Source organism: Mercenaria mercenaria, chromosome 15 (assembly GCF_021730395.1).
Source record: "Mercenaria mercenaria strain notata chromosome 15, MADL_Memer_1, whole genome shotgun sequence".
NCBI lineage: Eukaryota > Metazoa > Mollusca > Bivalvia > Venerida > Veneridae > Mercenaria > Mercenaria mercenaria.
The window spans coordinates 22,252,776-22,278,589 of record NC_069375.1 but is presented as its reverse complement, the minus strand read 5'-3'; the positions used below and the strand labels follow the sequence as shown (position 1 = coordinate 22,278,589).

General features: G+C 35.9%; 1 protein-coding gene across 4 annotated transcripts in view; it reads left to right on the top strand.

The window, feature by feature from the left end:
- The window catches only part of LOC123548169 (14 kDa phosphohistidine phosphatase-like), an 89,329-nt gene that overhangs the window by 13,051 nt on the left and 50,464 nt on the right, over positions 1–25,814 (top strand). For 3 of the 4 annotated variants that reach the window (XM_045335401.2, XM_045335402.2, XM_045335400.2), the window contains one exon: positions 8,186–8,401. In XM_045335401.2, the coding sequence (XP_045191336.2) occupies positions 8,186–8,401 (216 nt within the window). Of the gene's footprint in view, positions 1–7,744; positions 7,760–8,185; positions 8,402–25,814 lie in introns of those variants that run through there. The other variant, XM_045335403.2, reaches the window with a different exon arrangement.

Here is a 25,814-nt window from a genome sequence, read left to right as displayed (position 1 = left end):
TATATACCATCATGTAACATGTGTAGATATAGCTGTGCGGACAAAGCGTTTTGCTACTGATCTCAGGGTTTCGTGTTCGAGACCTCTGTCTCACCAATTTTTTTTATCTGTAAAATTAACAGATGAAAAACTTGTAATACTAGTCATGTTTTATCAACGAAATACTCTACTATAACATTATTCTACATACATAAAACCGCTCTTAAAATCTTGGGACCGGACAAGCTTTCATTCATTCCACGGGGAATTCAAAGAACTGTTTTTAACGACATGAAATATGCCATAAAATTATATAATATAGATACAAATACAAATACAAACACAAACAAGGAATTATATTTTTTTTTTTAAATGGTAAGAAAATAATTCGAACCCACGGTAACCCTCTTTCCAAGTCGTAGAGCTTACCACTACACCACGGTGCCGTTGGTTACCTCAGTTGATTATTTTGATAAATCTAGAAATTTTCATGGCATAAATATCGCATAAAATAACGAAAACGCCCGAAAATATTGGCGAAGATTAATGAGTGCCAGGTCAATACTTACGGACAATACAAAAGATAGGAGTGTCTTCATATTACATTAAATAAGCAAATTGAAGAAAACAATAAAATGTGATGCTCATTAAATTCGTTCAACCAGTTTTATAAGACACACATGTAATATCACATTAGCTGTTTTATGCTGATATATAAACACTAATTCTTTTTTCACAGACCAAGTCAAGTTGACCAATGTCTTCTATGATGTTAATGTCATAATGATATTAGACTATTAGACTAGTGCAATTTTGGCTGATAAGATGTAATAAGAGTTAACTCATTGTTAAATTGAAATACATTAACAAATGGCGAAATGAATTTGTTTTATTTTTAGCTCACCTGTAACGTAGTGACAAGTTGAGCTTTTGTGATCACCCTTCGTCCGTCCGTTGTCTGTCCATCTGTCGTCCGTCCGTCATCACGATAGAGAACACACTTTGCAATCAATTTTAATCAAACTTGCACACAACTTGTATTGGTGTAATATCTCGGTTCCTTTCGAAAACTGGCCAGATCCTATCATGGGTTCCAGAGTTATGGTGCCCTTAAAGGGCCAAACTTTGCTACTTTGGCCTGTGAACAGGATAGAGGCCACATTTTGCAATGGATTTGAATCAAATTTGCACACGACTTGTATTGGTGTAATATCTCAGTTCCTTTCGAAAACTGGCCAGATCCCGTCATGGGTTCCAGAGTATGACCCCTTAAAGGGCAAAAATTTGTTATTTTGGCTTTTGCAGCCATATAGAGACTTCATTTATGGTTTGATTTGATACAAACTTGCAAAATATCTTTAACAACAATAGATCTTGGATTCCATGATGAATCCCTCAGATCCAATTATAGGTTGTGGGGTTATGGCCCCTGAGTGAACCCTGAAATAGGCAAAATTTGTTAATTTTTACCTTTTGAACTCGATAGAAGTGACATTTTACATTCCATATTAACCACACTTACACACAACTTACATCACAATAAGATCTTTGTTCCTTTGAAAACTGGCTAGATTCCATCATGGGTTCTAGAGTTACTACCCCTGAAACGGGCAAAATTTTACATTTTGGCCCTTTCAGCCATATAGAGGTTTCATTAATGCTTTGATTTGATAAAAACTTGCACTGAATGTTTATCTTGATGATTTCTAGGCCAAGTTTGAAACTGGGTCATATGGGGTCAAAAACTAGGTCACCAGGTCAAATCAAAGGAAAAGCTTGTTAACACCCTAGTGCTAGAGGCCACATTTATGAACCTCTCTTCATGAAACTTGGTCAGAATGTTTATCTTGATGATTCCTATGCCAGGTTTAAAACTGGGTCATATGGGGTCAGAAACTAGGTCACCCAGTCAAATCAAAGAAAAAGCTTGTTAACTCTCTTGAGGCTACATTTATGACCCTATCTTCATGAATCTTTGTCAGAATGTTTATCTTGATGATTCCTAGGCCAAGTTTGAAACTGGGTCATGTGGGGTTAAAAACTAGGTCACTTCAAATCAAATGAAAAGTTTGTTAACACTAAAGGCCACATTTATGACCCTGTCTTCATGAAACTTGGGTAGAATGTTTGTCTTGACGATTCCAAGGCCAAGTTTAACAGGTGAGCGATATAGGGTCATCATGACCCTCTTGTTTTTCTTTTGCTAATGAGGAGTCAATTTTCAGCACTTTCTAAGGATTTGAAAATACTTGGGCTTTAGCATGACATGTCAGCTTTTCATCAATGACAAAATATTTGCACAAATCCCACAGAGGTCCATAAGGTAGAAAGGGTGTATGGAGATTTTTGGAACTTCATCAGATTGTTCAAAAGGTCCTTTTTGATGTTGTCTAAAAGTGTTAGTATATGCCTGGGATGTCAGATATTTCCGTATTTTAGAGCTGCAGACCTAGACATTTCAGAAATATTTTAAAAATGGATTTCGTGTTATAAATGTTGATTCTGCGGAAGCATGAAAGGGCCATCAGATGCTTATACGTTTTATTATGCTATGGCCATGGAAAGCATATAGAGTAAACAAGTTTCTTTGTATAATATCTCAATTAGTCATAAACAGTACTAATCCCCAACGATAACGCGATTCCCTCCGAAAAGCAAGGACGAGTCTGTTTCATGATAACTGATGAAATAATAATTATGTCTCCCCCAGGAGACATATTGTTTTTGCCCTGTCCGTCCGTCCTTCCGTCCGTCCGTCCGTACGTCACACTTCATTTCCGAACAATAACTGGAGAACCATTTGACCTAGAACCTTCAAACTTCATAGGGTTGTAGGGCTGCTGGAGTAGACGACCCCTATTGTTTTTGGGGTCACTCCGTCAAAGGTCAAGGTCACAGGGGCCTGAACATTGAAAACCATTTCCGATCAATAACTAGAGAACCACTTGACCCAGAATGTTGAAACTTCATAGGATGATTGGTCATGAAGAGTAGATGACCCCTATTGATTTTGGGGTCACTCCATCAAAGGTCAAGGTCACAGGGGCCTGAACATTGAAAACCATTTCCGATCAATAACTAGAGAACCACTTGACCTAGAATGTTGAAACTTCATAGGATGATTGATCATGAAGAGTAGATGACCCCTATTGATTTTGGGTTCACTCCGTCAAAGGTCAAGGTCACAGGGGGCCTGAACATTGAAAACCATTTCCGATCAATAACTAGAGAACCACTTGACCTTGAATGTTGAAACTTCATAGGATGATTGGTCATAAAGAGTAATTGACCCCTATTGATTTTGGGGTCACTCCATCAAAGGTCAAGGCCACAGGGACCTGAACATGGAAAACCATTTCCGATCAATAACTAGAGAACCACTTGACTCAAAATGTTGAAACTTCATAGGATGATTGTACATGCAAAGTAGATGACCCCTATCGATTTTGGGGTCACTCCATTAAAGGTCAAGGTCACAGTGGCCTGAACATTGAAAACCATTTCCGGTCAATAACTTGAGAACCACTTGACCCCGAATGTTGAAACTAAATAGGATGATTGGTCATGCAGAGTAGATGACCCCTAATGATTTTTGGGTCACTCTGTGAAGGTCAAGGTCACAGGGGCCCGAACATTGAAAACCATTTCCGGTCAGTAACTTGAGAACCACTTGACCCAGAATGATGAAACTTCATAGGATGATTGGTCATGCAGAGTAGATGACCCCTAACGATTTTAGGGTCACTCTGTTAAAGGTCAAGGCCACAGGGGCCTGAACATGGAAAACCATTTCCAATCAATAACTTGAGAACCTCTCGACCCAGAATGTTAAAACTTCATAGGATGATTGTTCATGCAGAGTAAATGACCCCTATTGTTTTTGGGGCCACTCCATTAAAGGTCAAGGTCACAGGGGCCTGAACATTGATAACCAGTTCTGATCAATAACTTGAGAACCACTTGACCCAGAATGTTGAAACTTCATAGGATGATTGAACATGCAGAGTAGATGACCCCTATTGATTTTGGGGTCAGTCTGTTAAAGGTCAAGGTCACAGTGGCCTGTTCATGTAAAATCATTTTTTGGAAATAACTTGAGAACAACTTGACCTACAATGTTGTAACTTAATAGGATGATTGAACATGCAGAGTAGATGACCCCTATTTATTTTGAGGTCACTTGATCAAAGGTCAAGGTCACAGGAGCCTGAACAGTGACTTGAGAACCACTAGGCCAAGAGTGTTGAATTTAGCGGGATGACTGGACATGCCAAGTAGATGATCTCTATTGCAACCAACCATCAGTGTCTCTTTGATTTTTGCTCCTGACCCCTATTGATTTCTTGCCTATAGGACTTTGCATTGGGGGAGACATGCGCTTTTTTACAAAAGCATTTTCTAGTTCATAATGGTTACCCATTTACTTGACAATTAAATATTAGTATTTCTTTCATTATAAATAGCCACTATGTATATGGCAACGTAGCTCAGTTGGGTAAACTGCAGACAACAATTGGATATAAGCAAATCGTTTTGTGGGTTCGAATCTTCATGAGGGTTTTTTTTTTTCAGATTTTTTTTTCTATTCGTTTTCATTTTTATTTCATTACTTTTGTTTCTTTCTTTGATGGTTTGAATTTGCATATATGTCTTTATATAACACAATAGCATGTTCATTATTCGCATGGCTTGAGTGCATGCATTTAATCTATACTGACGAGATAAAGAAACGCCTCATTGAAATTTGGCGTTATTTTTTTCCTAACGCTTTTAATTGTTGTGAAGTGTAGTAAATCTACATGTACTCTGACCGACAAACACAGTGAACAAAAACTCGCGCGATTTCATTCAGCCATTTGTTCACTTCATGTACCTGGTCATGATTTCCTCGTGCAGTCCGTGCATGTAAACCATGTGGTTTGATTGAACGATTTTTGCACATGTACATGTGTAATACGACACACAACCATATTTTCAGCTATTCTCTGAAAAAAACATTAGTTTTCGTAATGCCGAGGCTGAATTCTGAAGAGAGGGCTCAGGTTTTGGCTATGCTTGAATGTGGGCGAACGCAGGAACAAGTTGCTAGACGTTTTAACATCTCTCGTTCGACAATTGTGCGTCTTATTCCACGTGTTAGAGACACGGGAACGTCTATCGATAGACCACGTTCAGGTAGACCGCGTGTAACGTCAATACGACAGGATAATTATATACGTCAACGTCATTTACGTGACAGATTTGTGACGGCGCAATCTACGTCACGTATAGTTGTAGGTAACCGTGGACGTCCAATTAGTCGACATACAGTGAGAAATCGACTCAGAGAACACGGAATTACCTGTCGTAGGCCCTACCGCGGTCTAATTCTAACGTTACGCCACCGTCACCAACGTCTTATTTGGGCCCGCAACCATCGCGGCCAGCGTTGGCAGAACGTAGTGTTCAGTGACAAGTCGCGTTTCAACTTGTGGAACGCCGACGGACGTATCCGTGTCTATAGACGACGCCATGAACGCTACGCAAACAATTGCGTTTTGGAGCACAATCATTACGGTGGAGGTGGAGTAATGGTGTGGGCAGCAATCAACCATAGGTTTAAGTCCCAACTCGTCGTTTGCCAAGGTAATCTCACAGCCAGGCATTACATCGACCAGATATTACGTCATGTAGTTGTCCCTTTATTCCGTCAACGTCAAGGATAGTCTATCAGCACGACAACGTGCGACCTCACGTTGCACGCGTCACCAGGGACTTTCTACAGGCTAGAAACATTAATGTTTTACCTTGGCCGGCGTGTTCACCGGACTGCAATCCGATTGAACACGCGTGGGATTATCTCGGACGGCGGTTACGCCAACGTCAACCCCAGCCAGCAAACGTCCGGGAACTGGTAGCAGTGCTGCACCAGGAGTGGGCCAGAATCCCACGGTATCTGTTACGCAACTGGTGCGGCTCTATGAGGCGTCGCCTTGCTGCTGTGGTTGCTAGCAGAGGTGGCCACACGCGCTACTGATTTTTCTAATGCAATTTCTCCGACCGGGCTATTAAAATTCAAGATTTAAGCTTAATGCGACAATGAAATGATTTCTTATTGACCATAAATTCTTGTAAAGCATCTAATTTGCGAATGGAATTGTTCTTTTCTAATTTTGAATCACGGTTAACGAAAAATTGTATACCGAGTTTGAATGAGGCGTTTCTTTATCTCGTCAGTGTATCATCTTTGATATATAATAAACTATTCTGATCTGCCATTATCGGCTTTAGATACCTCTCTGTCGTATTGTCACAGAGCTCATGAAGGAAACTAAATTTTTATGCAAAAGTGAAATAAAAATTGATTCTCAATGCTGAGTTTCGAACCCACACGGCAAGAGATCTGTTGACCATGGAGAGTATGCTTTACCACTGAGCTAATTTGTAATTGGAACAAAATCTAGAAATATTTAGATTGTAGCATGCTAGAAAAATGCTGAATTCCCTATGTTCCATTTTAATCTATTTATAGTCATGTTTGTAAATATCAAGTTATCGTTGGGGCATAGTACTTAGTGAATATCAACCTTGTTTGTATTAATTGCTATATATACATGTACATGTACTTAAAAAAATGTTAAAGTAATATGTCACTTTTTATGCAAAACTGAAGATGGTGTTTATGCCCTCCAGAATGTTTTGTGCGAGCCTGGGGTTCTTTGATTTACCCTTGTCTGTCCATCTGGATGTTCATCTTTCTGTCTTAATTTATGTCATGTATATCTCAAAAAGCATTTCACCTAGAGTCATATGACATCATAAGATTGTTATCAGTGTGTGAAGTTGAGCACCTGGGCTTTTATTTGGGATTTCACTTAGTAAGACAGGAGTTATGGTCCATGGCAGTCAAAAATTTGGGCCTAAAAGTTTGTGTGGCATTTATCTATAAAGTAGTTAACCAAGGGTCATAAAGCATTACAGGAATGTTATTCAGCATGTGAATTTGTGCACCTGGGGTTTTGTAAGCCAGACAGAGTTATGGCCCTTGACATAGGTAGAGGTATTTATAGGGCCTAAAAGTTTGTGTGGCATTAATCTAAAAAGTATTTAACCAAGGGTCATAAAGCATTACAGGGATGTTATTCAGCATGTGAATTTGTGTACCTGGGGTTTTGTAAGCCAGACAGAGTTATGGCCCTTGACATAGGTAGAGGTATTTATAGGGCCTAAAAGTTTATGTGGCATTTATCTAAAAAAACTATATGACTTATTATAGGGTCATGAAACCTTATAATTTAAGGTTATAGAATAATTATTCGGTATGTGACATTGTGCATCTGTGGTTTAAATTTGAGACCCCCAGGATCCCAGCACCCACTCCCATCAAGTTATGTGTATGACCATATAGTAAACAGTAATTGGGGGCACCAGCGTCCTATGGATGCACTGTGATGGCACACATGCAGAACTGTGGCATCACATAATAAAAGCCCACTTTTAAACAGTAAGTCTGTTTTTGGACCCCTTGAGCTCTCATTCAGGTTCACATGTTAAGACCTGGTACAATTTGGTAAATATTTTGGAGTACCCTTGTTTTGTTATCTACAGGGAATTTGTGGTATTTTCTAATGCATAGTGCATTTATTAGATTTAATTTGGTAACCATGGTTACAGCATAGTTTCTAAGGTGCAGTATTCAGGTTCATTTTGTCCTCTTGTTCAGAAAAAAATAATTTGCGCAAAGACATCAAGCTGGTTACAATAACTAACTGAAAGCTGGAATATTCTTTTTTCCATTCAGGTATAGGGCTGTAGTGTATTGGAAAAACTGTTTGAGCAAAATATATTTCATAATTGTTACTTTCCTCTCTGGAGGATTTCATGGGCTAGGTATTTTGACGATAGTTCATTAATCCTGGCTTCCACTCAGCTAGATGATTTCTATGTATGTTGTTGTTTTCTTGAAGCATTCAATGACAGCCACGTGCTTGTTAGTTAGTTCTTAGGCAGAAACAGTTTGGAAAACTATACAGTGCGTTTTTTGTCTGTGTACTGTAAAACAGCCAGTTCAGTAGTCTTTGCTGACTCGGGAGAAAACGGTTTATAAATGAGATTTACATTTTTTATTTGATACAATAATATTTAAAATAACAATTAATTAAATACTTTGTAAACAATTAATCATAAAGACGATTTACAGTGACTTGCATACTTGAATTACTTACAGGAATTATAGTACGGAATCTACGAAAAACAATGGCTGTGTCGCAAGCGGAAATACAATCTCCAGGGTCGTCAAAGAATCCAAAATTGAAGGCGGTGCCCGATGTAGAAATCGACAAAAATGGAAAATTTAAATATATTCTCATAAAAGTACACGACCCATCAAAAGAACGAGAGTTCAAACATATTGTAAGAGGGACGGCCAAGGCAGCATTTCATGGTAAGATTACATCTCTACAGTGTTACATTGAACATTTTCCTATCTATTTGTTAATTTGTTAAAGAACTATTTCTTAAATGAACTAATTAATGAAACATTTATGAAAAATAACACTCTTTTTCAATATAAGACAGTGTTTTAAACACTTTGGTATACTTAATATATGAAGTTGTTCATTATGTCCTGGCACCCTGACGTAAGGGATACATAAAATAAAATTGTTGATGAAAAAATAAAATCTTATAAATTATTGTAGAAACAATATTTCTCATATTTTTATTGACATGTTAAGTTAATGTTTAGTTAATTCTTATTTGACAATGTGAGTGAGCAATATCCATGCTTTTGCTAAACACTGACCCATAATTATGTGCCAAGTTTACACCTGATTGCTATAGTGTATAACACCTTTTTCCTTTTTTGCTTTTGCTCATATTTAACCACAGACAAGATTTGAGAGTCAGATTCTTGATTGGATGGTTTGTCATTCACATATAACCACATAGCGACTACCACAGCAAGATTTATTTCCACGGAAAAAAATGAGTTTCCAGTCTTATATAAGGATTAAGCTTGCTAGCTGTATCTATAAAATAGAAGAAAAAGTTCAATTTTTGTTGAGCCCGCTTGCTGAAGCAATTAGACATAGTTGTCCAAATGTCTGTTCAGTGTATGTGCGTGCGTGCATCTGGATTTGTTTGTCCGGACTATAACTTTGACAGCATGGAGCAATCTTGTTTATATTTGACATGAATGTTAACCTCAGTGAGACGGAGTGTCATGCGCAAACCCAAGGTTCCTATCTCAAAGGTCAAGGTCACAGTTGGAGGTCAAAGGTCATGTCAGATCATGTCTGGCCTGTAACTTTGACATGCATTGAGGAATCTTGTTTATATTGTTCAACTCAATGAGACAGACTCTATCTCAAAGATCAAGGTCACAGTTAGGGGTCAAAGGGTGGGCTCAACATGTTGTAAGGGTCTAGCTGGATTGCACAAATTGTTATAATAAAAAACGTAAGCTATTTGTTTAAGAAATAATATATCCCAAACAGTGATTTGTCATTGAATAAAAACATTGTTTAGAGTTTTGATGTGAAAGAATTATATTACTAGGGTGCAGCTCGAGTGAAGTAATTTTACGCATCTAAACTACAAACAATGATTTTGTTCATGCGCAAATCATTGTTTGAGATATATTATTTCGATTCCAACATGTTATCAAGGGTTATTATGTACGTCCTTGACAATATCCATCAAATATTTGCCTGAATTCTGTTGATTTTTTTCCCAGCGCGCAGCTATGCTATGTATCTAACACTATAACGTAATAATTGTGACATCAGAAAAATGAATTGTTGAATAATAACACACAGTTTTCAGCCTGCTTTGTTTAATTGGAAAACAAATTGGGTCGTGTTAGAATTTCAGACTTTTCCTTTAACAGCCTAGTACCTGGTATTTATCTTTCTGTGTAGTGTGCATGAAATAAACATTTAAACTGCTTAAAATTTCATGAACGTTTAGTTAAAGGTCCATTACTAAGGGAAAGTGAGTTGGCAATTTTTTTCATAGCCAGTGCATAGACTTCTGCAAGACACTAAATAATGAAGATTGGCAGGTCAAAATTTACAGAAGGTCTTTGGAACTCAAAGAAATGTATGTGTATTATGTTGAAATTTCAATGAATCGACAGAATGACCCCCCAGGTCTTTTTAACTTTCTTCATACTTCATAGAAAAATAATTGTACATACCGTATTTTCCCGAATTAAGGCCCCCCCTCTAATTAACGCCCCCCACCCATTTTGGAGGGGAAAAAAGTCAACAAGAACGGGAAAAAATCACCTACCTCATTTTTATAAGTCCACATAATAAGTAATTTACAGTACTAAAGTCCAATGTATTAAAAATTAAACACACTTTTAAACAGTCCATGTACCGTAAGTCCAAAACATTTGTACTAAGTACGGTACGTAACAGAAAATTAAACGGTAAATACATTGTTGATTTGTTTTTACACCACTCGCGCACACGCTTCCTGCCGACTTTAAACAAACTTGCAGCAATGTGTTGACGATATACCCTTTTCTTCGGCAGTTTTAAGAACTTTTAATTTAAAAGCAGGCACAGCAGCGTGTCAAACCATTGACATTGTGTATTGCGCAATTAGCTACCCGCATGTACTAAGGAAAATGTTATCGGAGTACACAGCTGTTTGGGTCATGACGTAATGTGTAGTGTCGCGAGCGTGTCAAAAAGCCAGACATGGAATACACGAGGTACCGTATTTAAATGCATAAAAGACAAACTGCATTAAATTGGATGCCAAATAATTACGTTTTGGGGGGATTAAACAACACAGAAACACTTTACAGCTAGTTTGAACAATGTTTTTAAGTTTTGTAAAAATTTTCATTTTTTATTTTTTTTACCTCAAATAAACGCCCCCTTTGGAAAATGTAACGCCCCCGGGGGCGTTAATACGGGAAAATACGGTATACTGCGATTTATTTCGAATTTCTACATACCAACTTTTATTTTCCAATAAAATGAAATAGTTTCTGTGCTTTTTAAAAGAAATTAAAATGTTCACTTTCCTTAGTATTGGACCTTTAATGTTTGCTATAAAATCTGGCTTCTTCTCGTGGAAGTATCCATATCTCCTCCTTATATAAATTATGTATTTAAAAGACAGAGGACCAGCTTTAATCACTCCTGTTTACAACAGAAAAAGGGCATAATTAGAAACGGAAATCAAATGATTTGAAATAAAAAATTTAATGAACGTTTAGTTTGTTTTCCATAAAATCTGGTTTCTTTCACAGAAGTATCCCAATTTCCTCCTTATATGTGGACCAGCTTCAAGCACTCCTGTAACAGGAATAATTAGAAATAAAAAGGGCTTAATTAGAAAAAGAGCAAATGAGCCGTGCCATGAGAAAACCAACATAGTGGGTTTGCGACCAGCATGGATCCAGACCAACCTGCGCATCCGCGCAGTCTGGTCAGGATCCATGCTGTTCGCTAACAGTTTCTCCAATTCCAATAGGCTTTAAAAGCGAACAGCATGGATCCTGACCAGACTGCGCGGATGCGCAGGCTGGTCTGGATCCATGCTGGTCGCAAAGCCACTATGTTGGTTTTCCCATGGCACGGCTCAAATAATTGGAAATAAAAGCCATTTTTAAGGAAGGTGCTTACTCTTCCTAGAAAGTAGCTTAACAAACATAATTCAATTTGTCTTTTAAAAGGCAAGGAAAATACAATTAAGGATGGTTCATTTAAACAAAAAGATCCCTCATTACTTGTTACATTTTCCAGGAGACAGTCTGTAGTCAATCAATATTTTGGAGTGATTATAATTGTTATGTTTAAAGGGATAGGTTGTGCAGAACCAGATAAATCTTGATAATAATAATGACTGTAATTATAGGGAGTGGTATTCATCCTCAATACATTTTTGATAACAAAGCATCTGTCTTTTATTCCGCTCATCTCTCAGGAAACCTGTCTATAAACAATATGATTGGTGAATGAAATTGCTATTATTACTTTAAGGTGATTATTCATGTAACCAAGACTTTTTCCTGTGATACAGAATTCTGTTCCATTATTTTCCCAAATATTAAGAAAATCAAAGAACTTGAGATGTTTGTTTTGTTGTTGAAATTGCTGTTTCAGTAGAGTGACTAGAGTGAAATTGACCTTCAATAAATTGTTATAATGTAAACCTGCCGGAATTTTTTTAAAAAATGACATAATTTGTAAAAAAACAGAAAGTTTTACGCTTCACAGTCTTTTTATTTTGAAAAAAAAAGACACATTTAAGATTTCCAGTTAAATTAGTGTCTTTCTGATTAGCTTGCAGTGAGAGGAGTGATTATACCTCTGCATAGACTAGCTCCTAGACTATGACATATCTTTTTAGCTCATCTGATTTTTTGAAAAAAAATGATGAGTTATTGTCATCACTTGAGCGGTTGTCGGCGTCGGCGTCGGCGTCGGTGTCGGCGTCGGCGTCGGCGTCTGCGTCGGCGTTGCCTGGTTAAGTTTTATGTTTAGGTCAGCTTTTCTCCTAAACTATCAAAGCTATTGCTTTGAAACTTGGAAGACTTGTTCACCATCATAAGCTGACCCTGTATAGCAAGAAACATAACTCCATCTTGCTTTTTGCAAGATTTATGGCCCTTTTGTACTTAGAAAATATCAGATTTCTTGGTTAAGTTTTATGTTTAGGTCAACTTTTCTCCTAAACTATCAAAGCTATTGCTTTGAAACTTGGAATACTTGTTCACCATCATAAGCAGACCTGTACATCAAGAACATAACTCCATCTTGCTTTTTGCAAGAATTATTGCCCTTTTGGACTTAGAAAATCAGTTTTCTTGGTTAAGTTTTATGTTTAGGTCAGCTTTTATCCTAAACTATCAAAGCTATTGCTTTAAAACTTGCAACACTTGTCCACCATCATAAGCTGACCCTGTACAGCAAGAAACATAACTCCATCCTGCTTTTTGCAAGATTTATGGCCCCTTTTGGACTTAGAAAATATCAGATTTCTTGGTTAAGTTTTATGTTTAGGTCAACTTTTTCTCTTAAACTATCAAAGCTATTGCTTTGAAACTTGCAACACTTGTTCACCATCATAAGCTGACCCTGTACAGCAAGCAACATAACTCCATCCTCCTTTTTGCAATAATTATTGCCCCTTTTGGACTTAGAAAATCATTTTCTTGGTTGAGTATTATGTTTAAGGCAACTTTTCTCATAAACTATCAAAGCTATTGCTTTAAAACTTGCAACAGTTTTTCACAATCATAAGTGGACACTGTACATCAAGAAACATAACTCTATCCTGCTTTTTGCAAGAATGATGGCCCTTTTTAGACTTAGAAAATCATGGGTAGAACAATATTTCTATTATACAAAAAAAATCAGATGAGCGTCAGCACCCGCAAGGCGGTGCTCTTGTTTACATTTTTATGATTAAATGTAGTGAACTGAGCCAGTCTATATTCTATGTCCAATATCATTATCAATGATAATTTCAACATCATTCCTCTGTGAAAATCTCTAAAATAGAGTGGCTTTTGTCTCTATGAAATTAAATTCGTCAAAAAAGGAAAAATGTAGAAATATATTATTATCAGTCTAGTGGCTAGTCTAACCTCTGCATAGCATAGATATCATTACATAGACTATAGTTCTTGAAATTCAAGATGCCTAGATAATATTAGGTTATTTAACATTGTTCTATACAATACCGAGATACATTTCGACTCGTACCCAGCTGAGAAAACCATATTGGACGAGCCAGCTGGGTACGAGTCCCAATATATCTCGTATTGTACAATACAATGTTAAATAACCTTTTTATTCTATATCTGTTTTATTTTAGTTTAAATTAAAAATGATTCACTGAATATTGTATTTCTGCCTTTTCTGTGATGCATAATCAAATTCTGTACATAGAGCGCCTAAATCTCCCGATTTACATTCGGAACATTTTCATGCGTTTTGAGCTTTATCGTATGTTTAACCTGGGACTGTTGAACCGTCCAAATAAGAACAAATACAGGTTTTTTTTGTATGCATGTGCGTCCAATACGGTAATATATTGTACGGTCACGTGTTGCAAATAAACGTTCACGATTGGATAAATGAAATAGATATAGAATAAGTTGAGGTATTGAGCTTGAAGCCTTTAGTTTTGGAGTTTGTCTAGTCAAGGTATTCACAGAGCTCACAGCCTCTAGGCTTATAGAGTTGAGTGCTATTCCTGCAGTGCAAACCAAGAAGACCTTTGATGAGCTCCAGAATGAGACTACAGTTCTTCTACCCATACCAGAAGTGACTTTGTTAGGCTGCCAAATATTTGACAAAACATGAAGTTTCTGAATGTGACAGTTTACTGATTTGATTTATACTGGTAGTTTTTATCATTTTTATAGATTTGTTGGAAATTGCTTTTGTTTCTGGAAGATAAATATTTTATGGACTTTCTGTCAGAATATTTGAGCCATGCCATGAGAAAACCAACATAGTGGGTTTGCGGCCAGCATGGATCCAGACCAGCCTGCGCATCCGCGCAGTCTGGTCAGGATCCATGCTGTTCGCTAACAGTTTCTCCAATTCCGATAGGCTTTAAAAGCGAACAACATGGATTCTGACCAGACTGCGCGGATGCGCAGCCTGGTCTGGATCCATACTGGTCGCAAACCCACTATGTTGGTTTTCTCATGGCACGGCTCAAATTATATTTACTCATGTTTGTATGAACGGTACTGTGTTGCCATTGATGTATCTGTAGATTTTACTACAAAAACTGATACTAGCTGTCTTTAGATTGCTTTGCAAATAAGATACCCATTAACCAACACTTTACTTTCAAGATATAAATGAATCGATTTTTATCTGAATCATGAAACATGCAGGAAGGTATTGGAATAAAGTTTGTTTTACCAGGGTGCATATCCATATCTGCTGACTCTTGTGAAATCTGCTATATCGGCGGTTTCTTTGCGTCGGCATCGGCTATTCTTTGCTATATACAATGGCCTAGGCCGGTAGAGGAGGGGAAAAAAAAGAAAGACAGCTCAATTTTTCGCCTCCTCTACTGACCTAGGACATTGTTTATAACAAAGAATAGCCGGTGCCGACACAAAAAAACCGCCGATATAGCAGATTTCGCAAAGAGTCCGCCGATATGGATATGCACCGTGTTTACTCAGTCTTAAAGTGTTCGTTATTTTGAATTAAAACATCTTTTACTCATAAAATAAGTTAGAACTTCCTGTGTCTGTTATTGTTGTAATTTCATGGACTGACAAAAAAAATTTAATTCACAAAAATTAGTCCCCCATTAATATTAATAATTTCAAAGTAATCTTTTCTTTGTTTTGCTGCTCCTCTGGTCCAATGTGAGCAATTTCAGAAATTAAGCCGTCTATGAAAAGTCTGCTGAGTTAGCGTTTTGACTTAAAATAGCATGTTACTGCCTTCTATTATGCTGAGGACAAGGAAAAAGGGCACATAAACTTCATAAAATGCACTTACTGAAGCTATATGACAGTATCATATGAAGAATACAAATATGGAAATTTTGCCCAATCCCATTTATGTAAGATACATAAGGACGATTGATTGGTTGGGTACTTGACTTCATGACTTGACTTCAACATGCTAGGTTATTACTGCTGAAGGACATAAAAACAAATTGTTTCTGTAAGATGATGGAGTCTCTAAGGGGTTGCCAGTATATTGCTGCTATTCTCTTAAATTATACACTGTTGTTTGTGTTATATTGAAGCTTCTACTGGACAATGTAAGTGGGCCACTTACCGGTCACAGACAATTTTCAGCCATACTCGCTGGAAATAGTAATTCTGTGTCACAGCTACAGGAAATAGTAATTCTGTGTCACACTGTAGCTGTTTGATTGAAACAAGGCTGTCTGATTTTTGCTTGTTTTGCAAAATTACTAAGTTATGGAAATATAGCTGAATATGAATACTGTAAAAAAAGTAATGTCTGAAAAAAAAACACTATTTTTTATAGGTCGGAAATTGTTTTTTGCATGTGTAATAAGTCTTAATAATAATTCATAGAAAATTTTACTGTAATGCTCAGTGTTTTGCCACAGTTTCTAACACTAAAACTATTAGGTATTTCTCCTATTTTTCTTCTGAAGACCCGTGATATCCTGGTGACATTGCTTCAGACAAGAGTGGGGCACATTGATAAAGCCAGTAAAACATTCAACAAGCGTTTTGACCCTTACCCTGTCATTTTTACTGAACATTTATTTCTCTTAACCACGAATATTTATGAGATACCAAGATTAAAAAACCTTATCATGTTTTTTTAAAGAAACTTTATCATGTATTTTTTCTTCGATTAAAATCTTAAAGATGTTGTATCAAGAAAGCCAACATAGATTATGTATATCCATTGATAAATCACCAGACATATAGCATCAGTCAGATGTTTTCTGTTTTTCTTACAGTTATACAACATGTCTGAAGCAAAAGAAAAAGAGGCCTATATAAAAATCTAAATATTGTATTTTGTAAATTAATTTCAACTTCAAATTTTCAAGTATCACTCCTAACTCCTCGCACACTCGGTAAATCTTGAAATATAGGTATCTTCCACAGAAAAAGTTCTAACAAAGCAATATATTGCATTCAGAAAACAATTCCAGTTTCACAGTCTGGTTTTGTGCATATATGGCAATTTATTATAATTATGCTCTTCAGTGAAATACTGACATTTATCAGTGAAACAAAATTGATATTTTCACTGTTTCAAACAGTGAAAATATCAATTTTTATTTTTCACTGGTACGGAACTACACTTGAATGTGAATGGATATGAATTATATATAATCGTAAATTCCTTGCTAGACTACTTCAGCAAAGGTATATATGTATATAAATACTCACAGGATCATAAAGATATAAGTTCCATATCGTAATAAAATCTAAAAGAAATCTGGAAACGACATAGAACTGTTTGACAGTTTTTCTATATAGATGTCGTAATATTGACATCATGAAATTATGACGTCATGATGCTATGCACTTGACGCTGCTTGGGTAAAATGGATATGATTTGTTTAAAACCATTGAAAATACATAAAATAAAAAGAAAATTTGTTTGTTTCAATGTAAGATCGAAATATATTTAAATAGAGCAACCTTTTCCAACATTACGGAGCAACTTTTTCCAACAGCTTTTATCGAGCAACTTTTTCCAACAGTTGTTACTGAGCAACCTTTTCCAACATTACCGAGCAACCTTTTCCAACAGTTGTTAGTGAGCAACCTTTTCCAACAGTTGTTATGGAGCAACCTTTTCCAACAGTTGTTAGTGAGCAACCTTTTCCAACAGTTGTTATGGAGCAACCTTTTCCAACAGTTGTTAGTGAGCAACCTTTTCCAACAGTTGTTATCGAGCAACCTTTTCCAACAGTTGTTATCGAGCAACCTTTTCCAACAGTTGTTAGTGAGCAACCAGAAGTTTTCCAACAGTTGTTATCGAGCAACTTTTTCCAACAGTTGTTTCCGAGCATCCTTTTCCAACAGTTGTTATCGAGCAACTTTTTCCAACAGTTGAAACCATGCAACATTTTCCAACATTACCAAGCAACATTTTCCAACAGTTGTTACCGAGCAACTTTTTCCAACAGTTGTTATGGAGCAACCTTTTCCAACAGTTGTTAGTGAGCAACCTTTTCCAACAGTTGTTAGTGAGCAACCTTTTCAAACAGTTGTTAGTGAGCAACCTTTTCCAACAGTTGTTAGTGAGCAACCTTTTCCAACAGTTGTTATCGAGCAACTTTTTCCAACAGTTGAAACCGAGCAACATTTTCCAACATTACCAAGCAACATTTTCCAACAGTTGTTACCAAGCAACTTTTTCCAACATTACAGAGCAACCTTTTCCAACAGTTGTTAGTGAGCAACCTTTTCCAACAGTTGTTAGTGAGCAACCTTTTCCAACAGTTATTATCGAGCAACCGTTTCCAACTTATCGAGCAACCGTTTCCAACAGTTGTTAGTGAGCAACCTTTTCAAACAGTTGTTAGTGAGCAAACTTTTCCAACAGTTGTTAGTGAGCAACCTTTTCCAACAGTTGTTACGGAGCAACCTTTTCCAACAGTTGTTATCGAGCAACCTTTTCCAACAGTTGTTAGTGAGCAACCTTTTCCAACAGTTGTTAGTGAGCAACCTTTTCCAACAGTTGTTATCGAGCAACCTTTTCCAACAGATGTTATCGAGCAACCTTTTCCAACAGTTGTTAGTGAGCAACCTTTTCCAACAGTTGTTAGTGAGCAACCTTTTCCAACAGTTGTTAGTGAGCAACCTTTTCCAACAGTTGTTACTGAGCAACCTTTTCCAACAGTTGTTAGTGAGCAACCTTTTCCAACAGATGTTATCGAGCAACCTTTTCCAACAGTTGTTAGTGAGCAACCTTTTCCAACAGTTGTTAGTGAGCAACCTTTTCCAACAGTTGTTAGTGAGCAACCTTTTCCAACAGTTGTTACCGAGCAACCTTTTCCAACAGTTGTTAGTGAGCAACCTTTTCCAACAGTTGTTAGTTTGCAACCTTTTCCAACAGTTGTTAGTGAGCAACCTTTTCCAACAGTTGTTAGTGAGCAACCTTTTCCAACAGTTGTTACCGAGCAACTTTTTCCAACATTACCGAGCAACCTTTTCCAACAGTAGTTACTGAGCAACTTTAAGCAAAGTTAAATATATAGTGGAATAACTGCTGAAGATACTGTACATTTCACCTAAATCGAAACAGACTATTATGTGAAAATGTTTTTAGTTGGTAAAAAGTGAAGAGGTTGGTTTCTGGCTAAAGGAAAGACTGATGCAATGGAAACAGAGGTATCTGTTTATAAGTAGGAGGATGGCAAGGAAAAAACAATTATGCATGGTTGTAACTGTTTATTTTTATGTAAGACGTATGCATGTCATAATGATAGTTTATTTATACTGATGTTGTGGTTGTAAGAAATCCTATTTATCAATAAAGGCTGTCAGAGATAAGCAAAAGCAAATCTTTTAAAGGAAAAGACTACAGCATTTCCGTCAGGCAGAATTGATAAAATTTCTCTAACATTCTCAAAATTATTTTTTTTCTCATCATGATCTCAATATTGAAGTTTGTATAATGATTTTAAAATCAGTACAGCATTGGCATTTTGTTGAAACCTGTCAGGTCACTTTTAAAACAACAAATGATAGAAGCAATAAAAAAACACCTTTGACCTATGATATTACATTTGTTTGACAATAAAACACTTCACCCCTGTGAAAAAAAGTTAATGAACTTCATGAATTTATTCATGAACAAATTCATTAAATAGTTCATGAATAATATTCATGAAAATCAAAATTTATGTTTCATGAATTTTGATATTCATGAACTTGTTCATGAATTAAAAATCATACATGAATTTTAATTCATGAACTATTTTTGTAAAAAAAAACACAAGTTTCATGAATTTATTCATGAACAAATTCATGAACTAGTCAAGGTAACCTGGTAGGAGTGTAACACTATGAAACCTGAGAGATCTGCATGTAATGGAATTCTTTGAACAATTTCGGTAGAGCTTGATACAAGAAAAATTGCTGTAAAGGTTCATTAACATTGGCCTAGTAGTTTCAGAGATGTTGTTTAAAAGAAATGGTAGGACGAACAGACAGCGATCCTTACTAGCTCAACCTGGCACCTTGTGCAAGGTAAGCTAAAAGTAAATTTCTGAACTGGCGACTGACCATTTGCAACATTCTAACTAGCAGAGTCTTAAAGAGTACAATTTACAAAACTGAAAAATGCTATGGTTCACAGCAAAGTTTTATTTTCCCTTCATTGGTGTCATTCCACCCTCAACAAATGATATGTTGAGTAAAAACAGTAAACTAGAGTGGGATTGGGAGCATAATAAGAAGTAAACAGTTGCTGTATAAAATACAAAACATTAAGTTAAACAATGTGTAATTTACTTTAATCTCAAGATTGAAATTCAGGTACTAGCTTTGCTTCAGGGTCGTGAAAACTTGTGACATTTTTGAAATGAACGATTTATGACAACACCATAAGTACTTACTTCATATTCAGTATACTCATGTTCCTTTTAAACCATTCCTAACTGTAGTATAATAAATATTTCCTTCTTATTTGCTGCACAAACTTCTCAAAAATTGCTGAATCACATGTGCAAAAAATTTCCCAGCATGCAACAAAATAATGGAAACTGATCATGTGACATTATGAATTTAATGTTCACGAACATGCAAGAACAGTTCATGAACTTATTCATTATTGTAAAAGGTAATAAACCTAAGTTTTATGTTTAATGAATGAACAGTTCAGAAACTCACAATTGGGTTCAAGAACTGGTACTGAACTAGAAAAAGGTTTTGAATTTTAGTACTTTTAATGAACCTATGTTCATGAACAATTTTGGTTCTTAGTCTTACCAGCAGTAACTGTAACTTTTGCAGTTTTTGAACCAATGTTCAAGAACCATCATTGTTCTAGAACCACAGTCTAATTAGAACTGTTATGCTGGTTCAAGAACAGTTCTTTAAGTTCTTCAGAAGTTCTTGAATGTTCAAGAACTTAATACTAGTTCTAGAACATTTTTACAGGGGAAAACCATAACCCTGTAGTTCCTGAATCACAATTTCAATCATTATCTGAATTTCATTTTCAAGTTCATGAATTTTTTAAATTATCTAATGGATTTTCTGAAATGTTCATGAACTACATTTACAAGTTCATGAAATGAAAGTAATATTCTTGAACTTGAGAGTTCATGCATTAACGTTAGTGAACTTTTCCTTGTAGTTCATGAACTTTTTTGATAATTCATTAAATAATTCATGAATTCTTACAAATTTATGAATAAATTCATGAAGTTCATGAACCTATTTCACAGGGGCTGAGTGAGTGAGTTAATGCTTAGCCTTAAGTTTTGAGAAAAAAAATTCAAACAACACCAAATCATAGAAAGAAAGAGTTGTTTCACATGAAAATTGAACAGCATGTAAAACATGTATATTACTCTACGAAACATTAGACTAAGTGTCAGTATACTGATATAAACATTAAATTCCGGAAAAGGACTGCATAAAGGGGCCACACTTCCGGACAGTTAAACGCCTTGAAAAACTCACTGTTTAAAAACTCACTGTTTACAAAGAACTGTTACATATGTTTGTTTTGATGCATTTGCAATAATATACCAGTGTTGAAATTTCACATAACTTGGTGGAATGCAGTTTTCAGCATTTGTTTATTTTTATTTCTTTACAAATGGCATTCATTTTCAAAGGGGGACAACTTTTTCAGAATATTTTAAGTCCGGGACAGTAATGGTTAGGTAAAACATTGGTAAAAATGTTGTTTGTTTATCAAATATTTCTGTGTTTTGATGATATACTCCTAAACCTTAAACACTAATGAATTTGTCTCTACAAGTTCTATTATGGTACAGATTTTGTTTGTTTAGTTGTATAAATGAATTGCATAATTTGCCAGTTTTAATTGAATCCACATCTGAGTATACAGATTGGCGCACCGGCCATAAATGTGCAAAGGTAGCAGTGATATCACGCCTATAAGAAACAAGTGTTCTGAGTGACTGACATTTACAGTACTTGCTATGTTCACTGTCAATGCAAGTTTAAACGCTAAGTAATGAATTCTACAATTCAAATATCATATATATTGAAGCATATTATGTACAATTAAAAAAAAAAGTCTGTACGTAGAAAAGCTTCTTAGGATTTTAAAATGGAGCTACATGAACTGATATTGTCATCTATAGATTAATGTTTGCTTGTATATAAGTTTCATTTATCTTTTTAGCTCACCTGTCACAAAGTGACAAGGTGAGCTTTTGTGATTACGCAGCGTCCGTCGTCCGTCGTACGTCCGTGCGTGCGTGCGTCAGTCCGTAAACTTTTGCTTGTGACCACACTAGAGGCCATATATTTCATGAGATCTTCATGAAAATTGGTCAGAATGTTCATCTTGATGATATCTAAGTCAAGTTCGAAACTGGGTCACGTGCCATCAAAAACTAGGTCAGTAGGTCTAAAAATAGAAAAACCTTGTGACCTCTCTAGAGGCCATATATTTCACAAGATCTTCATGAAAATTGGTCAGAACGTTCACCTTGATGATATCTAGGTCAGGTTTGAAAGTGGGTCACGTGCCTTCAAAAACTAGGTCAGTAGGTCAAATAATAGAAAAACCTTGTGACCTCTCTAGAGGCCATATTTTTCATGGGATCTGTATGAAAGTTGGTCTGAATGTTCATCTTGATGATATCTAGGTCAAGTTCGAAAGTGGGTCACGTGCCCTCAAAAATTAGGTCATTATGTCAAATAATAGAAAAACCTTGTGACCTCTCTAAAGGCCATATTTTTCAGGGATCTCCATAAAAATTGGTCAGAATGTTCATCTTGATGATATCTAGGTCAAGCTCGAAAGTGGGTCATGTGTGGTCAAAAAGTAGGTCAGTAGGTCAAATAATGAAAAAACGTTTTGACCTCTCTAGATGCCATATTTTTCATGGGATCTGTATGAAAGTTGGTCTGAATGTTTATCTTGATGATATATAGGTCAAGTTTCTAACTGGGTCAACTGCGATCAAAAACTAGGTCAGTAGGTCTTGAAATAGAAAAACCTTGTGACCTCTCTTGAGGCCATACCCTTGAATGGATCTTCATGAAAATTGGTCAGAATGTTCACCTTGAGGATATCTAGGTCAAGTTTGAAACTGGGTCACGTGCCTTATAAAACTAGGTCAGTAGGTCAAATAATAAAAAAACCTTGTGACCTCTCTAGAGGCCATACTTTTCATGGGATCTGTATGAAAGTTGGTCTGAATGTTCATCTTGATGATATCTAGGTCAAGTTTGAAACTGGGTCAACTGCAGTCAAAAACTAGGTCAGTAGGTCTAAAATTAGAAAAATCTTTTGACCTCTCTAGAGGCCATATTTTTCAATTGATCTTCATGAAAATTGATCCGAATGTTCACCTTGAGTCAGTTTCGAGGTCAGGTCAGTTTCGAAACTGGGTCACGTGCGGTCAAAAACTAGGCCAGTAGGTATAAAAATAGAAAAACTTTGTGACCTCTCTAGAGGCCATATTTTTCATGAGATCTTCATGAAAGTTAGTGAGAATGTTCACCTTGATGATATCTAGGTAAAGTACAAAACTGGGTCACGTATCTTCGAAAACTAGGTCAATAGGTCAAATAATAGAAAAACCTTGTGACCTCTCTAGAGACCATATTTTTCAATGGATCTTCATGAAAATTGGTCAGAATCTTTATCTTGATAATATCTAGGTCAAGTTTAAAACTGGGTCAAATGAGCTCAAAAACTAGGTCACTATGTCAAATAATAGAAAAAACGACGTCATACTCAAAACTGGGTCATGTGGGAAGAGGTGAGCGATTCAGGACCATCATGGTCCTCTTGTATCAATAATAGGTTTGAGAGTTTATACCTGTTTTTGGTTTTAAGGTTTAGGAGTATACCACCAAAACACAGAAATTTTTGATAAACGAACAACATCTTTACCAATATTTTAACTGACCGTTACATGTTCTGCCGTACTATCCCGTACTTAAAATATTCTGAAAAAGTTGTCCCCCTTTGAAAATGAATGCCATTTGTAAAGAAATAAAATAAACAATTGCTGAAAACTGTGTTCCACCTAGTTATGTGAAATTTCAACACTGGTACATTATTGCAAATGCATCAAAACAAACTTGTGTAACAGTTCTTTGAAAATGGTTTTTAAAGGCGTTTGACTGTCCGGAAGATGGACCCCTTTAGGCAGTCCTTTTCCGGAATTCAATGTTTATATCAGTATACTGACACATGTTTTGTAGTTTTTGTAATGATAGCATATATATTACTCTACAAAACAAGTGTCAGTATACTGATTTAAACATTGAATTCTGGAAAATGACAGCCTAAAGGGGCCCCACTTCTGGACAGTCAAATGCCTTTAAAAACTCACCATTTTCAAGGAACTGTTACACATGTTCATTTTGATGCATTTGAAATAGCGTGCGAGTGATGAAATTTCACATAACTAGGTGGAACACAGTTTTCAGCAATTGTTTATTTTTATATTTTTACAAATGGCATTCATTTTCAAAGGGGGACAACTTTTTCAGAATATTTTATGTACGGGACAGTACGGCAGAACATGTAATGGTCAGTTAAAAGATTGGTAACGATGTTGTTCTATTTATAGAATATTTCTGTGTTTTGGTGATATACTCCTAAACCTTAAATAATCTTGTGAAGGGAGCTTGTGAATGGTTCTCAATCAAATATCCATGCAATTTAGCACCTGCTTTATAGGCACCAATGGTCTATGAGAATAGGACCAATATATAGTATCATAAAGGTATCAATCAGGTCTGTGTCTGCTCCAGAAGTCCTTCAGCCCTTTAACCCTTACTCTACTAAATTTCTATAATGAGCTTGTCCAACTTTCATTATATAACTGTTGAAAGGGGTGCTTACCAAAAAGATACTGACTGAAAAGTGAACAGTGCAGATCATGATCAGACTGCATGGATGTGCAGGCTGATCATGATCTACACTGGTCGCAAAGGCAGAATCAATCATTTCCAGCATAATAAGGGTTAAGGTCTATTCTTGTTCCATATTTTGTTCAACAAGATATATACAACGGATAAAATTAAAGGAGATTGCTGTGCTAATTAAGTTTCCTTACAATCCCTTTGTAATTTCATACAGTATAATGTTAAACTTAAAGATTTTCATATGTAACATTAATTTATGTCTTACGGCTCTAGGCTCTAGGCTCTAGGCTCCATAATTTTGAATTTATTAAGTCTGAAATTTAAAGACTTGGAGTTTAAAATGCTACAGCTACTTTTTGTCCCATATTTATCAATCTTGTACTGAACTAAATGAAACTTTTCATACATATAGCATAATATATCACAAGAAAACACTGTGCAAAATGTCAGTAGAATATGAAAGAAGTTACAACAATAAACTTATTGAATTTTTAGAGATTTAAGTCTCAGAGTCTAAATTTTAGACCTAGTGTTAATCAGTAAAGGCTCAGGTATTTGTCAATGTTTAAAGTCCAAACTTAGACTTTAAATGCTAAATTTTATTTTTGCTCTGTCATTGTTGAATTTGTACAGATATTGATGAAACTTCGCATGAATATTAATTTTGTTCTTCAGCTAAAGTTTCGTTAGTATAGATAAGCTATAAACAAATTTATGGGGACTTGAATATTTACCATTTTTAGCCTTAAGTTTCAGACCTGGAACATGGATGAATACAGGCCCAGTGCCTCTTGCTTCCTGTAACTGTAAGATGACGGAGAGAATTTTTGCATGATTGCTGTTTTCCTTAATAATTTCATATGTTCTCTTTATACAGCTGAGCCTATCATCCTGTAATTTCCCCCAATTATCTTAATTGATTGCAAATTGATCACTCGTGTCAGTTAATTAATCACTACCTAGACATAGAAGGCTAGGGAAGATGTACTTTTAATGCACTACTTTTGTACATCAGTAGCTATTTTTTGTAATGATAATCATTTTGTGTATTGATCCCTAGGCCAGATATTACTAGAAATATAGATGGATTGCCAAAATTTCCTTTTGCTTCTGCATTTGCTGATTTTGTGACAACCATTGCAGGAATATGTATTCAGCACAGACATCTTTGCAAAATGTTTAGTGTAAGTATACATTAAAAAGTTACAGCAAATTTGCTGTTCTTTAACATTGATGAATATTGACCCTGTCCACTAGGTAAGTAATCATGTAATCATTTTGTCATGTCTATTCAGTCTGTGTTCAGATTTTA